General features: G+C 41.8%; 6 protein-coding genes across 8 annotated transcripts; 4 read left to right on the top strand and 2 right to left on the bottom strand.

Annotated features, from left to right (window-relative positions):
* Positions 1–6,068: 6,068 nt before the first annotated feature.
* On the bottom strand, positions 6,069–7,796 carry LOC125608183. The gene is made up of 2 exons (XM_048778146.1): positions 7,215–7,796; positions 6,069–7,169 (listed from the first exon to the last, which is right to left on the bottom strand). Exons 1-2 carry the CDS (start codon positions 7,794–7,796, stop codon positions 6,069–6,071), a joined length of 1,683 nt encoding a protein of 560 aa, XP_048634103.1.
* A 2,474-nt stretch (positions 7,797–10,270) lies between these two features.
* Positions 10,271–12,052, top strand: LOC106446340 (eukaryotic translation initiation factor 3 subunit J). Of its 3 annotated transcripts, none has more exons than XM_013888043.3 (7): positions 10,271–10,430; positions 10,618–10,689; positions 10,788–10,912; positions 10,989–11,113; positions 11,195–11,342; positions 11,432–11,591; positions 11,763–12,052. In XM_013888043.3, exons 2-7 carry the CDS (start codon positions 10,677–10,679, stop codon positions 11,849–11,851), a joined length of 660 nt encoding a protein of 219 aa, XP_013743497.2. In that variant the 5' UTR covers positions 10,271–10,430; positions 10,618–10,676; the 3' UTR covers positions 11,852–12,052. The 3 variants fall into 3 exon arrangements, with proteins under 3 accessions (XP_013743497.2, XP_048633508.1, XP_048633507.1); XM_048777551.1 differs by having other exon boundaries at positions 10,278–10,430; positions 10,637–10,689; XM_048777550.1 differs by having other exon boundaries at positions 10,281–10,430; positions 10,590–10,689.
* A 1,047-nt stretch (positions 12,053–13,099) lies between these two features.
* LOC106446339 (peptidyl-prolyl cis-trans isomerase FKBP43) lies at positions 13,100–15,933 on the bottom strand. The gene is made up of 12 exons (XM_013888042.3): positions 15,796–15,933; positions 15,650–15,726; positions 15,325–15,569; positions 15,120–15,244; positions 14,564–14,849; positions 14,319–14,477; positions 14,129–14,227; positions 13,876–14,002; positions 13,708–13,795; positions 13,587–13,628; positions 13,444–13,492; positions 13,100–13,339 (listed from the first exon to the last, which is right to left on the bottom strand). The coding sequence occupies exons 1-12, from the start codon at positions 15,806–15,808 to the stop codon at positions 13,255–13,257; spliced, it is 1,395 nt and encodes a 464-aa protein (XP_013743496.2). The 5' UTR covers positions 15,809–15,933; the 3' UTR covers positions 13,100–13,254.
* A 1,132-nt stretch (positions 15,934–17,065) lies between these two features.
* LOC106449727 lies at positions 17,066–17,750 on the top strand. The gene is made up of 2 exons (XM_013891434.3): positions 17,066–17,310; positions 17,405–17,750. Exons 1-2 carry the CDS (start codon positions 17,212–17,214, stop codon positions 17,489–17,491), a joined length of 186 nt encoding a protein of 61 aa, XP_013746888.2. The 5' UTR covers positions 17,066–17,211; the 3' UTR covers positions 17,492–17,750.
* Positions 17,751–19,684: 1,934 nt separating this feature from the next.
* On the top strand, positions 19,685–22,877 carry LOC106412666. Its single transcript, XM_048778145.1, has 5 exons — positions 19,685–20,542; positions 20,630–21,418; positions 21,682–21,947; positions 22,029–22,110; positions 22,194–22,877. The coding sequence occupies exons 1-5, from the start codon at positions 19,685–19,687 to the stop codon at positions 22,875–22,877; spliced, it is 2,679 nt and encodes an 892-aa protein (XP_048634102.1).
* Positions 22,878–23,614: 737 nt separating this feature from the next.
* On the top strand, positions 23,615–24,178 carry LOC106412665 (uncharacterized protein At4g04775-like). Its single transcript, XM_013853579.2, has 2 exons — positions 23,615–23,770; positions 23,876–24,178. The coding sequence occupies exons 1-2, from the start codon at positions 23,615–23,617 to the stop codon at positions 24,176–24,178; spliced, it is 459 nt and encodes a 152-aa protein (XP_013709033.2).
* The last annotated feature ends 31 nt before the right edge of the window (positions 24,179–24,209 follow it).

Genomic DNA, 24,209 nt, shown 5'->3' with positions numbered 1-24,209 from the left:
AATTGATGAAGATGGTTTTGGAACCAGAGGAATGGCCAGCATTTGAAAGTTACTTGAAAGATATCAAGCTTTTGCGACAAAGTTTTGTCAACGCAGATATCATTCATGTACCTAGGACGGAGAACACAAGGGCGGATAGCTTGGCACGTAGTGCTAGAAAACAACCGTCTTTCGTCGTGCACATGGATGTAGAGTTACCTTCTTGGTTTACAGAGTCTATATGAGTCTATAAATATTTGCTGTCAAAAAAAAAAGATTTTTTTCATTTAAATAATAAATTCTAGAAAAGAAAATAAATTACAGCAATATTCTCATAGAGTTATAACTGGACGATTTAATGATGTGTGGTTCGGTTCACAGTTTATGTAATCTTTAGATATGTGGTTTATAACTTTTTTTTATCTTAATATTACATAATTAAAATAAATACTTGAGCTACCAAACAAAATTAATAAAAAGATATTCTGAAAATATATTTCATAGTTTTAATTTTTGAAGTAGAAGAATATAGTCTTTCTAATTTAAACATTTTACCAAAAATATATAAATTATCTATTTTAAGTTAGTTCAAAACTTTAACTCATGTTTGTTACATTACATTGCATAAATTAAACTAGATTAACAAAATAATATTTATAATCAGGAAAATTAGTTTTTTTTCTTTCTTATTTCACTCCAGCGAAAAAAATTTTATTAATAAAATAAGAGATGGAATATTAATGTTTTTGAACGTTTAGGTTCTGTTTGATCGGAAAACGGTGATAAAAGGATGTGGGTTTAACAAAGACGTTTTATTATGGTCGGAAGAGACGTTCAGTCGGTTACAAGAGAAGTAAAGAGAATGCGACAGAAGAGAAGCCGGCAACTCGATGAGCTACCGGAAAAGTACAAATAACGGCAAGATGAAACAAAGGTGAAAACCCTAATCTAGCCGCCAAGTGTTAGTCAGATGATTTCGGATCCCCTTCTCGTTTCTCTTCCTTCTCCTTATATAGCCCTTTGATATGTCGTTCTTGACCTAGCTTAAGTCGTCTTCGTGGGCCTTCCTTATTGGGCCGAGAGGCCCGCATTCGTCCGAGCGGTCGCCGAGCTGTGTGCCTCTTAGTCGGCGTCGCTCGACTCGAGATACTGTAGAGGCAAGCCGAGTAATCAACCGGTTTAAGCCGACTCTTCGAGCCATCGCTTTCCTTGGTCTGGGCCAGGCCTTCTATTCCTTGGGCCTTGTGGGATGATTAAATCCATCCTCTACAGTAAGTTCCCCCAAGTCCATCAGTGAGCGAAGAGTCGACAAGCTCATGATGGATTCTGGAACTCGAAGGTTCAAAGGAACAGAAGTCCTGTCGGGAGATCGAAATGATAGGTCGATGAGTCGCGGGGAAGGCTGCGGCAATGCCTTCTCTCGGAGTCGTTGAGTCGCAGGCTCCCAGATTTTGATCGGTAAATCCTGGCTAATTTACCGGTTTAACCGATCTTAGGATAACCGTTTGGTTAATTAAGATAAGAAGCCGGAAAGTCGCGGGAGTCGATGGGGTTTTTGGGGGAAACTCGAGGCCCGTTTAGGCCCATTTAGGCTTAATTATGATACCTCGAATCTTTCCCCCTTTTTCCCTTCATGAGTATCTCGGGGAGTTGAAACGCCGCGAGGGTCTGCTGGGTATTTAGGGGGAATTTCGAGGCCCATTTAGGCCCGAATAGACCTAATGATGATGCCTCGAACTCCTCCCTCTCTTCTCCTTATAAATATGCGGATCCCCTTTCATTTCTTTAAGTTTCCTCCGCGAGCAAAGGTACTTTCTCTCTCCTTCCTTTATCTCTCTAAGTGTTGTAGCCTTCGTTCGACGCGATCTTCACTATGTCATCGGTTCCGAGATTATCGAGGCAACAGAAAGGAAAATCGGTTGCAGCGACGTCGGCGCCGGCAAGGAATCCCGACGGAGGTCGTCTCGGGGATCTTGAATCTACCCACCATGCGGCGATGATGGATACCGCCAATTTGTCTCGTTCCCAAAGGCTCCTGGTCGCAGATGCTACGAGGCTTGCGAGGGAAGGGAATGAGAACGTCGCTGTTAGAGACGGGACGGAGTGCGCGAGAGACGGGCAGAGCGGGGCGATGCCTGTCGACTCGGTTACTTTGAGGGCTCGCCCTATGGAGGGCGATCCTCCTGAAAATGACGATCCCGAAGCTGAGTTAGTCCCGACGACCTTCTATCCCGACGGGATTTTCGAGGAGCTTCCGAGGCTTCTACCCGACCTGCTTCGCCCTGCCTTCGTGGCTGGTCAAGACTGGGAGGGCGTAGAAGAGACTAAATCGACCCCGAGGAGTGTGAAGAAGATTCTTCGATCCAAGGGCGCTACAGGCGTAACCTTCCTTATCCCTATGAAGGAGCAGAGACCTTGGTCTCCTCCGATCGGGTATCAGACGGTATATGAGTCTTACTTCCAGGAGGACACTCGCTGTTGGTTCCCGATCCCGCGATTAATCACTGCGTACGCTAGGCGGCGAAACATCGCGATTAGCCAACTATTGAATGGCTCGCTGCGACTGGCCGTCACCTTATCGGTTTTAGCGGAACAGATCGATATGCCGATGAGCGTCAGATCTTTCGAGGAGATGACCTCGATAACCGACATGAAGGACGGGACCTACTCGGTGAAGATGCGACCAAACTGTAACGTATGCGCCGGCCATCCGAACAAGACGCAGAATTGGCAGCGCTCTTACTTCTTTCTTAAATCCGACGACTCGGCTTTCGAGGAGCCTCCTCAGGAGGACTATCGGGTTCTTTGGAACCGTTCCTGTGGTAGAGTATCTTGTCGCGAACTGCGTCTGACTTTGTTGTTCTTAATGAGACTCTCCTTTTCTTTTGTTTGCAGTTGGCCATCCTACGTCTTCTGTCTATCCCGAGGATTTCCTGAAAAGCGTTCAAGCCGTCGCTTTGCTTAGAATCTACCGTTGGTCCGAGATCACCGTCGAGAAGACCTACGAGTTTAAAGATCGAATTGCTCGTAGTGCGTTCTCTCGCCGTTTCTGGTATTCTCTTTGGCCGTATGGTTTACTCACCGCGTGCTGACATCTTTGCCTTGTGTTTTCAGGAGAGTGGAGATCAGATCTTCCGACAGCTCTTCCTATTCGCAAGAAGAGACTAGAAATTTTCCCGAGAGATATCCAGAAGCAAGTCACCGAGGCAAAGAGAATGGGGACTCTTCCAGACTTAAGCGCGATGCTAGCTGCTCAACTGGGACTGGCTAGCGGGGGCGGGCCCTCGACGGCCGTCCCTCGTGCTGACGAGGTTCCTCCTTCCGATGCTGCAAATACTGGAAAAGGTAGGAAGAGGAAGAGGGGTAACTCGGGTGTCGAGGAGAGTGCTGGGGAGGCGAGTGGCGTCCCTCTTTCCGGTGATCCTCAGGGGAAGAAGAAAAGGAGGAAGAAGACCAAGAGGTCTGTTGAGGTTCAGTCAGAGGATCCCGAGGAGCCAACTGGAGCTGAGGAGGAGGAAGAAGAAACCCAACCTGAAGAGGAGGTTTCTGAGGCTGAAGTATCGAGAGAGCGAGACGAAACGGGGGAAGCGGATGGATCTGAGGATTCCCTTAACGTCGCCGTCCTGGACGGTTCTGATGAAGATAGCGGAGAGTCGCCGCTTTTAATGAGGAGGCACAACGATGAGATCGTCGATGAAGTACGATCTCCTACCTTGGCGTCTCCTCGCGAGGGAATCCCAGCTGTTACTGGGACTGGGGCCGTTCAGATCGGCACGTCTCCTCGCGGCTCTGCTGTCTTAAGGAGGGCTCCCGGGGTTAACTTTCCGGACAAAGTCTCCTTTCACTACGAGGGGCCGGCCCCTCTGGCGTATGTTCCCGAGAAGTGCGGGGAGTTTCTTCGCCAACTCAGGGGAAGGGCGAAACCTCTACCTGCCGTGAAGGACCTCATCTTTGGGAGTGAATACGAGGAGGCTGCGAGGGCAAAGCTGCTGGTAAACGTTTCGATCTCTCCCCCTTTTTTGTGTTTCGTTACTTAATTCTTTCTTACGATTTTCATCTCCTCGTTCGTTTAGGGAGACGGCGCGATGAATGTCGTAATCGACAAATACGACACTGCCCTGAAAGGAGTTTCGACCGAACTTGAGCTGGCCAAGAAGGAGCACGCGGAGAAAGAGGAGGCTTCTGCTCGTCGGCTAAGTACGTCAAAGGCTAACGTTGAGAGGCTCAATGGGATGGTCACTCGCGCGATAGCTCGAAGAGACGAACTCAAGGCCGATTTGGTGGCGTCTCGCGGGGTTATCCACGAGCTCGAGCAGAAGAATGCCGAGCTCGAGAGCGAGAAGGCTTCACTCGCTGCATCTCATGAAAGAGAGATGAAGCGCCTTAGGGATTCCAGGGTCTTGGAAGTGACGAAGGAAAGAGGAAGGGTTGAAGCCGAGATGTCTGCAAAGGCTAATCGTCGCTTCGCCAAGATTCGCTCCCGAGAGGAACGCCGAAGTCTTTACGACACGGCTCGGTTGCTTCATAGCCAAGCTTTTGGGACCAGGAAATGCCTTGAAGCCTTAAAGAGGGCTGGGAGCGACATCTTGCAAGCCACGATCGATCTTTTCGCGGAGCAAGAGAAGAAGTACGAGCAGGAGGCCGAGGAGCTCAAGGTTGGCGAGATACCCGAGGGGGATCTCACGCTTTCTCCTCTTGTACTGGATTCCCAGTTTGTAGATGCTCGTATTTTGGCGAGTCTTGATCCTTACGGGTCCAACGTCAGTCTGATTGATCCAGAGACCGCAGCAAATCTTGTTACTCTGCCTTCTGATCCAATCGATGGACGTCGTGACGAGCCGACGCCTTTTGTAGAGGGTTCTTCGGCTGCGTTTGAGGGGGAGACGCCTAATCGGGGGACCAACGCTGCTGAAGACGGTGCTCCTGTCCTCGTACTCTCGGATACTTCGGCTGAAGGATCTCGTCGAGGTAACGAGGAGATTGCTCGCGATTCGAGTGTTAGGGCTTCGGAGCTTTCTGCTCTCAACGATCGTGAGAGCGACCGAGAGGATTAGCGTCTCTTGTATGTTGTTTTCTTTCGAGTCTTATATGACTCATTGTTGTAATTTTTCGAACCTTTGCCCTCGAGGCTTTTATTTTGTTGTTTTCTCGCCATCTTGAACTCTTCTGGTGATTTGAACTGATTTACTTATCTTAGATTTGTCTATCAAAATCGTGATTTCTCAAGATTTGAAGTGACTCAGTTCGTTCGGTGTAAATGTTGTTCGAGATGTCGAATCGTTATAATTTTAAACTTGTTATGACTTTGTCTCGATCGACCTCTTTGAGTCGCGACCGTTTGCCACTTTAAGTCGTTAATTAAGAGTTTTCGACTTTGACGGTTCCGAGTCGATCCTAATGTAATTTTCAAGCGTTTGGTTGGCCAGACCTTACTTAGTTAATTATAGGATGAATTGGAGTCATTGTCTCGGCCATGTTGGTTTAGGTCGCAACGTGGTCGATTCCCGTGAATATGTGTCTGATCAGGACGTATTCGACGTGGGATGCGAGTGCCGATACGTTTGTTCGAGGAGCCGGGGCGTGCTCGTGTAGGCATCGTTTAAGTGATCGTCTGCTTCGGAGATCGATTCCTCGGGGAGGGTTTATATATTTTTTTTTATTTCGGCGCATTTACTCGATCAATGGTTTGCGAGTAAAAGTGGCCTTTGTGGCGCATTTACTCGGGTTGGTGTTTTTCTTGACTAAGGATGGAAGAGGCGGAGATGTTTGGAGTTCCAGGCTCTCGGTACTGCTTCGCCTGTTGAAGTCTCGAGGCGGTATACTCCTGGCTTGATGACTTCGACTATCTTGTATGGTCCTTCCCAGTTGGCTCCGAGCTTGCCGGCTTTCCACTCCTTAGTGTTTTCGAAGACCTTTCTTAAGACAAGGTTGCCCATTTCGAGAGGACGCGACTTGACCTTTTTGTTGTAATAGCTCTCGATTTGATGCTGGTAATTCTGGATACGGAGTAACGCTTGGTCGCGCTTTTCCTCGATATCGTCGAGTGCGTCGAGGAGCATGTCACGGTTGAGTTCAGTGTTCTGTGGCATTCATAACCGGCGTAGACTCGTCACGTTCGCTTCTGCAGGAGCCATTGCCTCGATGCCGTAGGCCATTGAGAAGGGTGTAGTCTTCGTCGCTCCGTGAGGAGTGGTTCTATGAGACCACAGGACACCATCGAGTTCGTCTGCCCAGCAACCTTTCTTTAAGTCGAGTCGTTTCTTCAGACCGTCTATGATGGTCTTGTTCGTCGATTCGGCTTGACCATTACTTTGCGGGTTTCTCGGTGTCGACATGTTGAGTCGAATGCGCCATCTGTCGCAGAAGCCTTTGAAGTGATGCGAGATGAATTGCGAACCATTGTCCGTGATTATCTCGTATGGGAGCCCGTGTCGGCAGATTATGTTCTTCCAGACGAAGTTTTGTACCTCCTTGTCGGTTATGCTGGCGTAGGCTTCGGCTTCAACCCATTTGGTGAAGTAATCGGTGAGGACCAGGATGAACTTCTTTTGTCGGGATGCTGGCATCGGACCAATGATGTCCATTCCCCACCTCATAAATGGGTATGGAGCAGTCAAGGTGTGGAGAAACTCCGTTGGGCTGTGTATGGTTTTGGCGTGACGCTGGCACTTATCACATTTGCGCGCGTATGTCTTGCAGTCGGCGTTCATGGTTGGCCAGTAGAATCCGAGGTTTTTAACTTTTAGTGCGAGAGCTCGCCCGCCCGAGTGGTTGCCTGCTGCTCCTTCGTGTGTTTCGGCCATGACGAGTCTCGTTTCTTCGCCGGCGATACACTTGAGTAGTACCTTTGTTGCAGTCCATCGGTGTAGTTCTCCGTCCATGACGACGTAGTGCGTGCTGCGTCGTTTCAGTCGCCGGGCATCCCATTTTTCGACGGGCAGTAAACCTTCCGCGAGGTAATCAATGAGTTCCTTACGCCAATCCGTTGAGTGATCATCAGGCGAGGGGGATTCCACTTCGTCAATGTCCATCGCGTCGTTGATCGCTGCTATAATCGCGGCCTGTTCTGCCTTTGTATCGATGCTTGGTTTCTCGATTTTATGGATCGGGATTGTCCTTTTGACCTGGTCATGTAGCTTGCTTCCCAGAGCGGCGAGGGCGTCGGCACAAACATTTTCTCCGCGAGGAACCTTCGTGAGTTCGAAGAACTCGAAGTCTCGCGTGAGGTCTTGGACGAGTTTGAGGTAGGCGTCCATCCTGTCGTTGCGGACGTCGTAATCACCGAGGTACTGGCTTACGACGAGTTGAGAGTCGCAGTAAGCGCTGATTCGTTTGGCTTTCACCGCTTTGGCGAGACGGAGTCCCGCGATGAGGGATTCGTACTCAGCTTCGTTGTTTGATGCCGCGAAACCGAAACTGAATGACTGTCGGATGAGTTCTCCTGTTGGTGATTGCAATTGCACTCCTGCTCCTGATCCTTTACTCGTGGATGAACCGTCGACGTGGAGGATCCAGTTTACGCTTGGTAGGATGAGGTCTTGTTCCAGCTCTGGCGTCAACTCGATCAAGAAGTCGGCAAGGACTTGTGACTTTGCTGCTGTGCGATTCTTGTATACGATGTCATGTTCGCTCAGCTCCATCGCCCATTTGGTCAACCGCCCCGATTGGTTAGTATTTTGCATAACCGTTCTGAGTGGTTGGTTGGACAGTACTTCGATCGTGTGCGACTGGAAGTAAGGTCGCAGTTTTCTTGCCGAGGTGACGACAGCTAGGGCCATCTTTTCGAGTGTTGGATATCTCGTCTCAGGCTCCGTCATTCTTTTACTTGTGTAAAAGATTGGTTTCTGTTCTCCCCTATCTTCTCGAATCAATACGCTGCTGACGGCGGAGGATGTGACGGCGATGTAGAGAGACAGTGTGTCGCCGGCTTCTGGCTTCGATAGCACGGGTGGGGTCGTGAGATAATGCTTGAGTTGATTGAATGCCTCTTCGCATTTTTCATCCTAGACGAACCTCTTGTTTCCCCTTAGTAGCTCGTAGAAGGGAAGACACTTGTCGGTCGATCGCGAGATGAACCTGTTGAGAGCTGCTATGCGTCCCGTTAGTCGCTGCACTTCGCGGCTGTTTTTTGGGCTTGGAAGATCGAGAATCGCCGAGATGGGTTAGCTTCGATTCCTCGCTGAGTGACGATGTAGCCGAGGAATTCCCCTGAGGTGACACCGAAGGTACATTTGGCCGGGTTAAGTTTCATCCCGTAGTCGTTCAAGATCTTGAAGCAGTCGCGTAAGTTATTTAGGTGGTCGTCGGCCTTGAGCGATTTCACCAACATATCGTCGATGTACACTTCCATGGTGTTGCCAAGCTGATCAGCGAACATTCGGTTAACAAGTCGCTGATAAGTCGCACCGGCGTTTTTTAGCCCGAAGGGCATCACCTTGTAGCAATAAGTCCCTCTGTCGGTGATGAATGCTGTCTTCTCGCGATCATCGGGGTGCATCAAGATCTGGTTGTAGCCCGAGAAAGCGTCCATGAAGGTTAGGAGTTCGTTACCGGCAGTTGATTCGACGAGACGATCGATGTGAGGGAGTGGGTAACTATCCTTTGGGCATGCCTTGTTGAGGTCCGTGAAATCGACGCATATGCGCCATTTGCCGTTCTTCTTCTTGACGACGACCGGGTTGGCTAACCATTCAGGGTATCGAACTTCGGTGATAAAACCCGCGTCGAGGAGCCGGTCGACTTCGTCGTTCACTGCCTTGGATCTTTCCGGACCGAGTTTGAGTCGCTTCTGTCGGATGGGTTTGAAAGTCGGGTCGACGTGCAGTTCATGGGAGGTAACTGCGGGGTCGATCCCTTTCATGTCGGAGGTCTTCCAGGCGAACGTTGAAGCGTTGTCTTTGATGAAAGAGATGATCTTTGAACATATGTCGTCGGACAGGTAGACGCCAACTCGGATGATTTTCGTTGGGTCGGATTCATCGATTGCGACTTCGCGAACTTCCTCCTTCTGGGGGTATATCTTGCTGAGTGGTTTACTGACGGAGTTGACGAGGGAAGCCTGTTGCTGCATCTTTACGGTTGCAATCAGCAGTTCTCTCGCGGCTTGTTGATCTCCCCGAATCGTCTGTGTTTTCGACTTTGACGGTTCCGAGTCGATCCTAATGTAATTTTCAAGCGTTTGGTTGGCCAGACCTTACTTAGTTAATTATAGGATGAATTGGAGTCATTGTCTCGGCCATGTTGGTTTAGGTCGCAACGTGGTCGATTCCCGTGAATATGTGTCTGATCAGGACGTATTCGACGTGGGATGCGAGTGCCGATACGTTTGTTCGAGGAGCCGGGGCGTGCTCGTGTAGGCATCGTTTAAGTGATCGTCTGCTTCGGAGATCGATTCCTCGGGGAGGGTTTATATATTTTTTTTTATTTCGGCTCATTTACTCGATCAATGGTTTGCGAGTAAAAGTGGCCTTTGTGGCGCATTTACTCGGGTTGGTGTTTTTCTTGACTAAGGATGGAAGAGGCGGAGATGTTTGGAGTTCCAGGCTCTCGGTACTGCTTCGCCTGTTGAAGTCTCGAGGCGGTATACTCCTGGCTTGATGACTTCGACTATCTTGTATGGTCCTTCCCAGTTGGCTCCGAGCTTGCCGGCTTTCCACTCCTTAGTGTTTTCGAAGACCTTTCTTAAGACAAGGTTGCCCATTTCGAGAGGACGCGACTTGACCTTTTTGTTGTAATGGCTCTTAACCTTGTGGTCGTGGGTTCGAGCCCCACGGTGGGCGCCAACTGTTTGATCGGAAAACGGTGATAAAAGGATGTGGGTTTAACAAAGACGTTTTATTATGGTCGGAAGAGACGTTCAGTCGGTTACAAGAGAAGTAAATAGAATGCGACAGAAGAGAAGCCGGCAACTCGATGAACTACCGGAAAAGTACAAATAACGGCAAGATGAAACAAAGGTGAAAACCCTAATCTAGCCGCCAAGTGTTAGTCAGATGATTTCGGATCCCCTTCTCGTTTCTCTTCCTTCTCCTTATATAGCCCTTTGATATGTCGTTCTTGACCTAGCTTAAGTCGTCTTCGTGGGCCTTCCTTATTGGGCCGAGAGGCCCGCATTCGTCCGAGCGGTCGCCGAGCTGTGTGCCTCTTAGTCGGCGTCGCTCGACTCGAGATACTGTAGAGGCAAGCCGAGTAATCAACCGGTTTAAGCCGACTCTTCGAGCCATCGCTTTCCTTGGTCTGGGCCAGGCCTTCTATTCCTTGGGCCTTGTGGGATGATTAAATCCATCCTCTACAGGTTCTCGAAAAACAAGTTGTAGAAAGTGAGAGAGAGAAAACCCTAAAGGCACAAAATAGGTTTTGGCTGTCGTTTCGTCCCTCCCTCTTCCGTTGAACGAACATCGGCGTTTTCACCGACGAATCCAACTTTCTTTCCATTTCTCTCTACGATTCAGGTTATTTCTCTTCCGCCTCCTTCCTTCATCCATCGTCTTCTCTTGGAACTAGTATCCTTCGAATTCTTCACGATTTCCACAACTTATTGTTCAATTGATTCATTCCTAAACACTTTTCATTGATTCATCTAATAAAAATCTTGAGTTATTTTGGCATAGAGATGATTATAACTTTCTGCTTATGCAGGTCTTTCACTTGGATTCAGAAATAGCACTTTTGTTTCTTCTAGATAATTAGCGACAGAGATGGATGATTGGGGTAAGACTTATTCATTGTTTTTATTACTCGCTGTATGTTTTAGTTATGTTCTGTAAGAAATAAAGACAGACTTGTCCACACTTGTTTCTGTTTTTCAGAGGCTGAAGACTTTCAACCAACTCCTGCTAAAGTTGAACTGAAAAGTAACTGGGATGATGAGGATGTTGATGAGAATGACATCAAGGACTCTTGGGAAGAAGAGGATGATGATGAGCCTGCTCCGGTATACTTTTTTTCTTCTCAATTAGTGGCATAATGTTGCAAAATTACATCTAAACAATTTTTGTTTGTTACTGTAGGCAGCTGTAGTAAAGCCTGCTCCAAAGAAAGCAGCAAAAGTTGTTGAAAAGAAGGCTAAATCTGTTGAAGAACCATTAAAGGAAGAGCCTTTTGATCCTATTGCTGACAAACTTCGCATGCAGAGGTATTGTCACACTTGTATATTGGCTTCTTCTGTTGGTTCTACAGTACCCATAAGAAACATTTTGTCTCTCTTATTTTTTAGGCTAGTGGAGGAAGCTGATTACCAGGCAACTGCTGAACTCTTTGGAGCAAAGACTGAAGCAAAAAGCGTTGATATTTTCATTCCCAAGTCTGAAAGCGACTTCTTGGAATATGCTGAGATGATATCTCGTAAGCTTGTACCTTATGAGGTAATCCCATATTCTCTTTCTCGTCTCAGCTATTTGATTAATAATTACCAATTGCTTTGCACTAAAATTACATTCGCCTTTTTTCGCAGAAAAGCTTTCACTATATTGGGCTGCTCAAAGCAGTGATGAGACTTTCTGTGGCCAATATGAAAGCAGCTGATGTTAAAGACGTTGCTTCCTCCATTTCGGCAATAGGAAACGAAAAGCTCAAGGCAGAGAAAGATGCTGCTGCCGGCAAAAAGAAGTCAGGTATTCACTCATTCACTCTCTTCTTTTTTTTTTTTACTTGTTTCCTTGGATTTCCCTTTTTTTTCTAGTGGTTTCTCATTGATCTGTTTCTTAAGCTAAGCATGTCTCTGTTTCTTAAATGATCAGTTTGATAATGGTATTTTTTTTTTAACTGTGGTTCTTACTTCTTAGGTAAGAAGAAACAACTGCATGTGGATAAGCCTGATGATGATCTTGTTTCGGGTCCTTATGGCGCCATGGACGACGATGATTTCATGTAAAAGAAAATGGCTTGGAGTTTGCACTTACTACCTATGTAGGATATTGCAACTAAGAAGAGGTTTAAATCATTTTACGTTTTTTTTTAATTATCTATTGAAGCAACACAAATTATGAAATTAGTAAAACAGAGTTGCCTTTTTCTCTGTGTTTCATTTTCTCTAGCCTTCATTTAAAAAATTATGTAGTGTGATTTTTTTTTTTTTTTTTTTTTTGCAAACACATTTTTTACTTTATGAATATTACAAGGTATGTTATTTTAAGGGCAATTGTCAATAATAGCACATTTTGAAGTTTATGTCTCAAAAATAGCACTAGAAAGAGAAAGTCACAAAAATGACATTCATTAAAGTGTAAAATATCCCTTATACTCTTGGTTTAAAATTAAATAAACAAACAAAATAAATAAAAATAAATAAAAATAAAATAAATAAAATAAAAAAAATTCTTTTTTATAGTTTCAGATTATGTGTTTTCAGATTCGAAATTTTTATAATTTTTTTTTGAAATTTTTTTTTTATTTTTTTTTATTTTTTTTTCAAATTTTCTTTTTATAATTTAAAAATACTTTTTGAAACTGTTTTTAAATTTTTTATTTTTATTTTAGTATTTATTTTTTATAAAATTTTAAACCCTAATTCCAAAACCCCACCCCTTAACTCTAAACCCTAAGGTTTGGATTAATTAACCCAAGGGATATAAGTGTATATTTACCTCTTTAATGAAACCTATTTTTGTGACTTTGAGCCTTGAGTGTTACTTTGGGAACAAAAACTTGGTTTGGTGCTATCTTAGTCTTTTTCTCTTATTTTAATTGTCACTTGCAAGTTTAAAGGACCATAGCAATAACATAAGGTCTAAGGCAAGCTTCTTAGCTCGTCTTTGGTATGGCCGTATCAGTCTTAATTGGAATCGTTTGGTAACCGGGAGAATTGACCAGTTCAGCTTCGGTTGAGTTGGGATTGAGATGATGAAAACGACCTCCTGTTGAAAGGTTGTTAAACTTTGTTTACAACCAAAACAAAGAAGGATACAAGTTTTTTCTACTTCTTTCGATCAATCGACCTATGAACTTTTGGAAACAAGATAACAAGCTTGATTCAAAAGGCCAAGGGCAGTTACTTAATTTTATTAAAAATCATGTCTTTTTTTTTGTTCAACTTATAGATCACATCTTCTTTCTCTAAATTCGAACTTTGAAATGAAACAATCTTGGTGATCTTTTTTTTGAAACAATCTTGGTGATCATAGAATGAAAATGTTTATCTTTTTTCCTGGATTTAGATTCTTTTGAGAAAAATGATAGAAGTGACAAGCCAATTGGAGGCAATAGGAGACAAATAGATGACTCAGGGCAGAAGGTTAAGGCTTGTTTGTTTCAAAAGGTCAAAAAGAGCCAATGGCATCATCTCACTTTTACTGCCTCTACTTCATAGACAAGCCACGAGTTCTTAGGCACGTTTTCCTTCTTCAATCCTTCCTCTGAGTATCTATTTATATCACATCCAGAAGCAAGAGAAACAAAACAGGTTATTTATAGTAAATATTATGCTGAAAATCAATCATCAAAAGACATAATAATTAACTGACATACCCCAGAGATGGTGGAATTATGAGTCTTCTCTTATCACCAACTCGCATCCCTGAATTAGAGATGCAGCCGTATTGTTTTTTTTTTTAAATATCAACATCTTTTTGAAAATTTTAATTGAAATTATTAAAGCTACTATACAATACCTTCAACACCATTGCTGAGACCTTTTATGACCTTTTCTCCACCTGCAAACAAAAACGAAGCATATTGTGTGTTTTAGGATGGTTGAAACAACAATGACAATATATCTAAAATATATTTTACCTAAGCGAAATTTTAATGGAGATCCTTCCAAGTTTGATTCAAACACTTTCCCAGTGTCCTTCAACTTCGCAGTATAGAGTATGCTGACCTGAAACAGCAAAACCAGACTTGAGACATCAACCAGATTGCATAGATTTAGAAGTATAAAGATGACAGAAAAAAACACACCTTTTTCCCTTGAACAGCTACTTTACCATCTGACTTCCCTTTTTCAATCTCTTCAACTGTCACCTCATTTGGAGAAAGCTCTGATTCTGGTAGTTTCTTAGTACTACTAGCTTCTTTCTCCATGTTCCTATTCATTATGGATATAAAATCTTATTGGACAAATCTATTAAACAAAAGAGAGAACCCTTTAGCAGGAGCTTGTCTAAGGATCATCATATATTCAACTGAAATTTCTACATAAGATATGACTCACTTTTCGGTAGCTTGTTTCTTTCTGCCTGTAGTCTCCTCTTTCCTCTCTTTTTTCCTCTTTTTCTTTGATAGTGTTACATCAGCTGATGATTCAATTGCTCTGTCATGTGAGAGACAATGGTAATGTTGATTGAACCATGAACAACAACAAAGTAGACATAATCAATTCAATTGTATTGTACACCACTTACTTGTCAGTCTCTGGCTTCTGACTTCCAGGCATATCTTCGTCTGTGTTAATAACAACTGGTTCCTTGTTTCTTTTCTTCTTCTTCTTCTCCTTCTTCGAAAGCAATTCAGAGCCGTTCTTAACGGGAGAAGGTTCAACGTCCCCAGATGGTTTCTCCTCCCTGACACATATTAACACAGATTATGAATCAAAGTGATACTAATAATAACACTAACACCCGTCTGTAGTGAGTGAAGGCTTTCTTACTTTTTATTATCCACAGCCTTGTGTGTATGAGTTGTTGCTTCTGATGTCTTCTCACCATTTTCCGAAGTCGCACTTCTTGCCTTTGACCTCGTGACCCTTGAAGGCAAAGGAGCCTCTGACGAAAGGACCTTCGGGGTCTTGTGGTCATTAAGTATCTCTACGGAGTCCTCACTAGCAGCTCTGGCAGATGTTTCATCAGAATCCGAATCAGAGACTTGAAACTTCTTCCTTAGTCTTTTATTTCCCTTCTTTGCCTTTGTTTTAGCTACCCTCTCCTTAACAGTCACTGAAAAAAAGGAGACAACAATTAATCAAAATATATGAAACTCTAAAAAAACTAATTTCAGATAAACACAAAGTATTATATGTAATTTTTCCATGGAAAGAAGCTATTACAGAGAATCAAGCTTAACTAAATTTACAATAAACTTACAAAGACAAATGATTACTAGAGGCTAAGAAAAAAAGGCACAATAACTAGTCTCTGAAGATTTACAGCTAACAGTTCCAAGTTTTAAATCCACAGAGAACATATAAGAAGAAAAGAAAAACATACAGTCATCATCGTCAGTAGAAGATGGATGATCAGCATCATCATTAATGAAACTATCGCTGTAGTCATAATCATCACTGCTCCCTTTCTCCACGTCTGTGTCAACAATGTCTTCTCCAAACGACTCCCTACGTTTTGAAATTCAAGTCAAAGGGATACAATTACGAACAAATAAGAACTCCCATAAATTCACTTTAGAAAAGGATACGATTCGTCGTCATTTAGGCTTAAGCCGCCGGTGCTACTCCTTCCAAGGAAGTAGCCAGTGAGGTGAACACTCCTAGGACCGATGACAGAGAAGATAACATCCTCAGCTTCTTGAAACTCGATGTTGAGCTGGCAAGAATCAACCTTTTCGGGAGACAGGACACATAAGATGAGTGGACTTTTGTTCCCAACGTTACACTGAAGAATGCTTCTGTTTGTTCCCGAGCTACTAAGCCCCACTGTTGCCTGGAAGATTTAACGAAACAGATTAAATAAAAGGGGACCTAATTGCAGAATCTGAGAGTTTAGGGGTAGAAAGGGAAGACCTGGGAAAGGTGAAGTCTTTTGGCATCATTAGTAGCAGCCTTGAGAGTGAAAGGCTTTCCTGGCTTCACTTCAACTCCTGCAAACACACACACGAATCATCTGTGATTTGTTGATAGATATGTTTTGAGAAATAAATAAAACCAACCCCAGAAAGCCATTGAATTTGATGAAAGAGAATCGTCAAGGGGAGAGACGCTTTGTGTTCTTCTTCTCCGTTCTGTGGCGAGGTTTTATGGTGGCCAGGGTTTTATTTATTGCCGCCCTAATTTATTTGGGGTTTTAACCTTCTTTTTCTTAACGCTGATTTATTTATTATGATCTTACAATTATGATATAGGAAATATTACATAGACGATTCGACAACCGACAATACTACCTGTCTTATGAAGACCTACGCCTAACTGCATCACCTGAGCCGAAAATATTATATAGGAAATATTAATTTATTTGGGGTTTTAACCTTCTATTATTACAAAAGAAAACGCTTTCGAGTGTGTTCCGAAAATCGGTTTAAGAAGTGCCTAAATGGCAAATTAGTAATAGCCACAATAATTTTCTTATAAAATCTGATTTATGCTATTTAAGAGATATAAAAACTAAATTAATTTAAATCAATCTAAATCAGTATTAAATCTCGTAAATCAAATAATAATATTAATTCAAATCTATAAATTTATCTAATTCATCAAAATAATTTTATAATTAAATATATTATAAAATTTATTTAACACTAACAAAATCTATTTTAATTGATTTGTGGTGGAACTGTAGTGTATTAGTTAAGGTTTAAAGATTTTATATCCAAGTCTGGGGTTCGAGCCCCATACTATCCAATTTATTGCTGATTATAGAAAATTCAGGTTTCAAATTCCAGAGAATAGCGGTTTATTAATGCAGACTACAAAAAAAAAGATTATAAAAGAGCTTTAATATGATACAAGTAAATCTAGTCATGAATGAATCTTCGTAGGATGGTCCAGATAATGCAGTTAGACATAAATTTTTATAAAGTAAATAATATTGTTGATTATCTATATAATATTTTTCATAAATATAATATCATAAATAAATCAGCCTTAAAAAAATGATTTTTGAAAGAGGAAAAAAAGAATTCAGGCTCCGAATGGTGACTGCGGTTTAAGCAGTGCGGGACAAGCGGTTCAATTGCGTTATGGTTTTAACAGTTATAAAAATATATAGATATATAATATATGTAAAGATTTTTGTTACTGTTAACTGCAGGGCGGAGCGGGACGTTGATCACCGTTCGAAGCTTCAGTTCCATGAATTTTGACTAATTTAATGAGTCAAAAGAAAACATCTCATCCATTAAAAAAAGAGCACCGAATCAAAAGAATCAAATGCGCCGTTTCGATACACCACATTCCAACGTCATTACTCTTCTTTTCATAATGTTTTTTTCACTAATATATAAAGGAAAATAAGCATTTTACTATTCTATTTTCTTCTGGGTCCAGAAAACAAAAAGGCCCAAAGACAAGACGCAGAGTTGGTGGTGGTCGAGATCCGGCGTGACGGGTCTCCTCCTCCTCCACTAACGATGATGATGAAGATTCCGAGCGGTGTTGTCGCTTCAGTCATTGCCTTCTCCACCGCTGCTCTCTCTTCCTCCTCCGCTATTCCTCCGGTCTCCCCAAAGGTTTCCTCTTTTTAGCATCTTGCGATTACAGATCTGCTCTTGTCTAATTGTATGCTCCGGGTCTCATATGAATTGAATTGAAATGAATGAGCAGGGCTGGGATTCGAGGAAGACGGAGAAACTGGAGCCGAGGTTTGATGGGTTGAGGTTCATAGAGACGCTGGTCACAGCACACAGATAGATTCATTATGACTTTGGCCCGGGTGATGCAAAAGCTTTGACACAAAGCGTGAGTGCTCTCACTTCGGGTCTTCTTCTCTTTGTCTTGTTGTCTTCTATTTACCAAAACAGTCTTTCTTTTACTATTTACATTGTGTACTGAGACTTGTTATCATTCTTTGTTGCCTCCTTTGGTTTAAGGGTTACGACTAAATTCAGAGCAATCGACTGCCATTCAGTTGTGTTGTTTCATATTTTTTATTTATTGCCGGTTGCATTTAGTTGTATGAGCCAAACATGTATGGGAATGGCATTAGTTTGGTGTTTGAAAATCATGGAGTTTTTCAAAACTGGCAGTCAGATCTGGTTTAGTTTGATTGTATTATATAAATACTAGTTGAAGACTTGAAGCAATTAAGAATGTGAAGGAGTATACATAGTTGAGTTTGACATTCACATGTTGAAAGAAAAAGAGTCTAGAGTTACTAGTTTGTGTCTCTCTGCTCCATGTAGCTGTCCCAAATACCTAGCAAGAGTGGTGTGTAAAAAAAAGCATCAAGAACAGAAAGAAGAAGACAAAAATTATCTGTCATGAGAAATAAGAATACGAGAGCAAATGTCAATGCAAACAAGAAAGATGTAAACAAATTTATACATCAAGTTTATGACGTACAAATAAATACTTGAAACTTTGGAAAGTTTTACGAATGGAAACCATAGTGCGGTGCGTATTTGGACTTGATGTGACTTAAAATTGTAAATGACACCAATCAAGAGAAATGTAATCTCAAGAGCGTTTTTTCATGAAATAACGCAGTTGAAAAAATATTTTTTTGTTTGTTCAGTTTCAATGAAAATAACGCACTTTTCATATACTACTGCTAATATGGTGCGGTACGCAGTAAATACCGCACTCTCTCTCTTATTAATAATAAAAAAATTGAGTTTTTATTTACTTACTTATTTTACTAATAAAAGATATTATAGTAACAATACATACTTTAATTTGGGAAAATTGGAAATATGCAACAAAAAAACTAGTATATTGTCCCTATACCATAATATGAACAAGAAGTTGTCCACTTAGCATAAATTTTAATGTAAACCCAATTAAGTCCCTAATCTAAGCTTAAAACGTTTTTTGTAAAATTAATTGTTAAAAATAAAAGTTAAAAGTAAAAAAAAAAACAGATGGTAAATAAACAAAAGGGGATAATCTCAAATCGTGACTTAGAACCCTAATTTTGCCTTCTCCTTTGGCGATAGAGAACAAAAGACGATTTCAAGTCATCGGCGTGTCAGAGCTCGCCGTCGCCGGTGTTCCTTCAGCCCGCTAGGACTCCGGTGGTGTTCTTCTTCATCTTAATTGCAGTCTCAGAAACCACGTCCACTTCGCATCTCGTTCTCAAGTAACTCGCCGAACACCACTGAAGCTCGAACCTCACCGATAACCGAAGCTCGTGCCTCTCCGATCTGGAATATACTCTCTCAGCTCTATTTCAAGCAAACCAATCGAGACTTTTCAGGTTTGTTTGTGAATTTTTCCTGCATGTCTTTGTATCTTTTACTTGAGTTTTTTTTTAATCATAGTTTGACTGTCATAGGTTTCGAATTTAGTTTCTGTGAATGATTTAGGCTTCTATCTTATCAAAGTTGCATACTTTTTTGATTGTTTGTTTGTTGCAACCGATCTCTTGTACCTGTTGTTGTTTCTCGTGACATTGAGGGAGAATGGATTCGCATTTAATTGGGTATTGACATCTATAAAGCATGTAAAGTATGTGGTTTGCATTTTGTATGTCTTTGGTGATTTTGTTTGATTTGTTTTCACTAGTATGTATGTCTTTGGACGATTGTTTTATGATGAAAAGTGGCATGAACCGTGACTGTTGTGATTGTATTTCTTTCCTTGTGTTGTGATTTATAAGAGTTTATAAGAACTGGTGACTTCATTTTCATGTCTTTCTTTTTAAAATATGTGTTTCATTATCATAATTTGTGCTTGATATGTATCGATTTTAGTTGAGATAGTTAGTGTTAATGATTTAGGTGTCTATGTTATGAAAGTTTAATTCTTTTGATATTTTTGAACGCTAAGTAAAGTTTCAAACTTTTTCTTGTTTGTCAACGCTTAAGTATTATGAACTTGTATCATGATGACTTTGTTTTATGAGTACTGACTGTGGTGATTGTATTTGTTTCATTGTTCACAGGTATGGCGATGGATCAGTTGCCAAAAACCCTATTCAAAGAGGGAACGGAAACACAAGTTGAGAAGGTGAACAACACTTGTCGAACTTCTATACTTAAGAAGGTGGAGAAGTATGTTGAAGCAGAGTACAAGGAAGTGTTGGGTGATCCGCTATTTTCTCAGGTTATGGATATTTATGTGCACAAGCTTCAGTATTCAGGGAGAGTGATCCACAGCTTCGTTTGTAAGCAGCTTCTGACCGCAAAGCGCCATGAGTTGTTGTTCCATTTTGCTAGGAGGGCTCTCAGATTTTTAATGCAAGAATTCCATGCGATCACTGGTCTGAAATATAAAGACGACGAGCCTGACTTGGATATTGATAAATGGAGAGGTGATAAAGGGTTTTGGAGTAAGTTGCTGCGGAAAAAAGGAAAAATTAGCCTACAGCAAATCAGGAAGGTGCATCTGAAGTCTTGTAATACATGGTCTCATGTTGATAGGCTGAGGATGGTGTATTTGTGTGTGATTGCTGGTCTGGTTATGGCGAAGGATGAGAAGGTGTGCATCCCACACAAGTACATCAAGCTCGTGATGGATTTCGATAAGATGAGAAAATATCCGTGGAGTCTTCACTCTTTTGATGCGCTTGTGACTTCCATTACTGAAGCTAGGGATAAAGTGAAGACGCAGAACAGCTATGTCATAGATGGATTCTCTTATGCACTTCAGATTTGGTTGATGGAGGCTATTCCAGACATCGGGTCTCTTTTGGGTATGAAGCTCAAAGAAGGCGTCACTAGCATGAGATGCAGAAATTGGAAAGGATCTGCTAAGGTTTCCTATGAAGATATTATTAGTATTGAGTCCGATTTTGCATCCACTGTAAGTTTTGCTTCTTTTAATCAATGTGATTGAATTTCAAGATTCTTAATCTTTGTGCTAAATTTTTGAACTTTGTTTTTTTTGTAGGGAGTTGTGTTTCCATACATCTCTTCAACTGGAAATGGCAACATCATTGTTGATGCTGGGTTTGAGCGAGACGATGAGATGAATGACGAAAGGATCGATCTGATCATTGACATGTACAGAAAGAAGTATGACTGGAGTAAGCATGTTTGGGGTTATCAGGAAACTGAACAACCATATGTAGGGAGTTCTGAGGATGATGGTTCAAAGGAAGAAGAGGCTGGAGAAAGAAGTGACTGTGAAATGGAAGAAGAAATAGAAACCGCCCATGTGACTCCTGCAAAGAAGAGAAAGAACCAGTATCGGGATATTGGAGCCGAGTCAAGGAAGAAGAGGTTACTTTGCCAAAGATCAACCGACAAATACAGAGATCTTGAAGAGAGTATGAAGTCCTATATCCAGGGTATGTTCAAGTCTTCTTTTACTGCCTTAGGTCTTGAGGTCCGCGACTTAATTGAAGACCGGTTTACCAAATTAGAGCAGACGATCCTTTCATCTCAGACTCCAGTTGGTGTTCCGGCTTATACTCAGCCTCATGTTCCTGCTCCGACTTATATTCAGACTCATGGTCATGCTCCGGCTTATACTCATACTCCTGCTGCTGCTACGACATCTACTCATACTCATTCTGCTGCTACGACATCTACTCAAGCTCCTACTCCTACTCCGGCGTCTACTCACGCTAGTGGTCCTGCTACTACTTCCCGCGCTCGAGCTTCTCGCGACAAAGCTTCGGTTCCTTCTCATACTGGTGGTCCTGCAACTGCTGATAAGACAAGGTCTCAGACAAAGGTAAACAAGAAGTAGATCTTTTCTCATGTATTTGAATTTTCTTCTTACAGTCGGTTTGTATTCGGTTACTGTTCTTGCGGTTTGTAATATTATTGTATGGATGATGTTTTGTTAAATGTTTGTAGTATTGATGTAAGAATGATGGTTTGTTTGCGGTTTGTAATATTTTGAAGTAAGAATGATGTACTGAAATTGCATGTATTTGATGTTCTCATATATATGTTTTAAAAATATTAATGTCATGTTTTTCTGTTTATAACCAGGATCCAGAGTTGTCTGATGTGTTTGGCAGCTTATTTGACACTTTAGATGTCAATTTAGGGACCCAAGAGGACTTAGAAAAGACAATGGGCAACCTTACACAAGAGTCCCATGTTAAAGGGTTTGATCCATCTCAAGATTTCTTCAACCGACCATTCTTGAATGATATAGATGATCCAGAAGTTCGTTGCAAAGACAGCGACTACGAATTGGTTTTTGTTCCAGAAGACAAATTCTCCAAACTAACCGAATGGATCCTCAAGCCCAAGTAAGTAATATTTGTATTGTTTTACTATTTTTTCTCAATTTTCCTCACAAACATCGTCACACTACTGCTTTCTATTTACAGAGTACTTCAGATTGGGCCATCTAAATTTGATGCAGAGTTGGCTTCGCGTATAATGGGGCCTAATGAATGGTTGAAGAACTATGTGAGTTTATCTTAGACTTAATTTACATATTGAATAATAGTTTTTGGTTCTCATTCCTTAAAAACATGCATTATCTTTTTCAGGACATGGAGGCAATGATGTATTTGTTTCGGGAAAAAACCTCATTGCGTCGGTGGAAGCCAAACCGAGTAACATTTCTGAATTGTATGTTCAGTAATCAGATCATCACCGCCTATGGCAAGTTTGATGGGAACAGGAGAGGGTACAAAGTCGACAACAACCTTCTCGAGTATGGAAGAGGTGAGCTTCCATATCATGGAAGCACAGGTTCGGTTTGGGGTGTTGATGTCGATCGTCTCTATATCCCTATTTGTGTCAACCAAATCCATTGGATCTCTATGTGCGTCAATCTTGTGAACCGGACTGTTGAGGTTTTTGATTGTGAAGGTAAGAAGAACAACAAGGCCGTGGAAGCATTCGCCGTCCTCATTCCACGAATCGTCAAGGCTGTCCAGTCATCAGATAAGAAGAAAGATTTTAATGTCAAACAGTATGCTGTTTCTTATGTCCCGATGCGCGCCCTAAACACGAGTGGCAATGACTGTGGTGCTTATTCGTTGAAGTTCATAGAGTGCCATCTACTTGGTTTAGATTTCTCTTTGGTGGATGACGAGAACATCCAAGAAGCCCGACACAAGATAGCGTTTGATCTTTGGGAAGCAGCAAATGATGAGTCCTTGCAGTATCGAATGTCCACATTTAAGCCTCCAAAGCGTGCTCCGGAGAAAACGGTTGAACTCTTTTGAGTTCATGCTTGTTGTCTTTGATAGTTTGTGGTTTATCATTTCAGTTCATGCACTACTTTGATTGTTTTGAAACTGATCTACTATTTCAGTTCACGATTATTGTTTATGTTTCGAAACTAATATATTAACTGATTTAGGGTATAGGGTTTCAACCCTATCTAATTTATTTGAGTTCATGGTTAATTGTTGTTGTTAGTTGTTATGTTAGTTTTCATTTTAAATAAAAACGGGTTGAAACCCCTAAATTCATTACGGTTCAACCCACCAAATTCAATGTTGAACCCAAAATTCGATGTTGAACCCCTAAATTTGATTTGGTTGAAATCCTATACCCTAAACCATGTTATAGAGTGTAGTATTTAACAAGAGTAAATAAGAATTGTGGGTTTAACAATTTCTTGACAATATAATATGTAACATGACGATTTTAATTGATTCCTAAGATATGATTTACGGGTTAGTATTTTCAAATTTTGTCTACATATACTTCTCAGAAGTCGATTTTTGTGTATTAGAGTGTAGTATTTGAGCAGCTAATATAAGTGTTTTAGAGTATAACCCAATTACAGTTTATACCCACTAGGCCCACCCGAAAATGTTTAAAATCCGACCCTAAACCCGGGTCCACACACCCCCAAACACGTGAGTTTCTTTTCATTTGTCGAAACTTAAGAACGTAAAGTATAGAGAAAAGGGGATTAGGGTTCTTTATCTGCAAATCTAGCAACAAAATCGCAATGACCAGTTCGTCAACATCTTCTACTCGTTTTCCTCGAATCTCTACTCATGGTGTGCCTACAAGATGTTGGTGTGGCGAGGGCATAACCGCGTTTGGTTCATCGACGGCGGAGAATAGGTATCGACGATTCTACCGATGCGAAATCGCGAGAGATGTAAGTCCCTGTTTTGATTTCGTGTTGCAGATTAAACCATACTATATCACTTAGATTTACAGTTCATAATACAATACTGACTGAATTTTGTTTCTTTTGCGCTAGAGAAAAACTGAGAATCATTTATTTAAATGGATTGATGAAGCTTTGATTGAGGAGATTCGGATGGTGGATGCGAAACATGAGAGGGTTGCTCAAGTGATTACGAAGTTTGAAGAAAGGGTTATGGAAAAGGTGAAGTCCGAGATGGTTAGAGTTGAACGTCAGATGTCCGAAAAGCTTAAAGAGAAGGTAGACTTGGAGATTGCTAGAGTTGCACACGAGATGAAACACAAGCTAAAGATTGCAACGGTGGCTATGGTAGTTGTAGGAGCAATCGTAGGAATATGGACTTCTCTTCGTGTCTGAGCAAGTTCTAGTTGTCGGTTGCTTGTTGTCT

Source organism: Brassica napus, chromosome A4 (genome assembly GCF_020379485.1).
Source record: "Brassica napus cultivar Da-Ae chromosome A4, Da-Ae, whole genome shotgun sequence".
In the NCBI taxonomy this organism is placed as follows: Eukaryota; Viridiplantae; Streptophyta; class Magnoliopsida; order Brassicales; family Brassicaceae; genus Brassica; species Brassica napus.
Note: the sequence above shows the minus strand (reverse complement) of the source record. Positions and strands in the feature narration are given on the sequence as shown.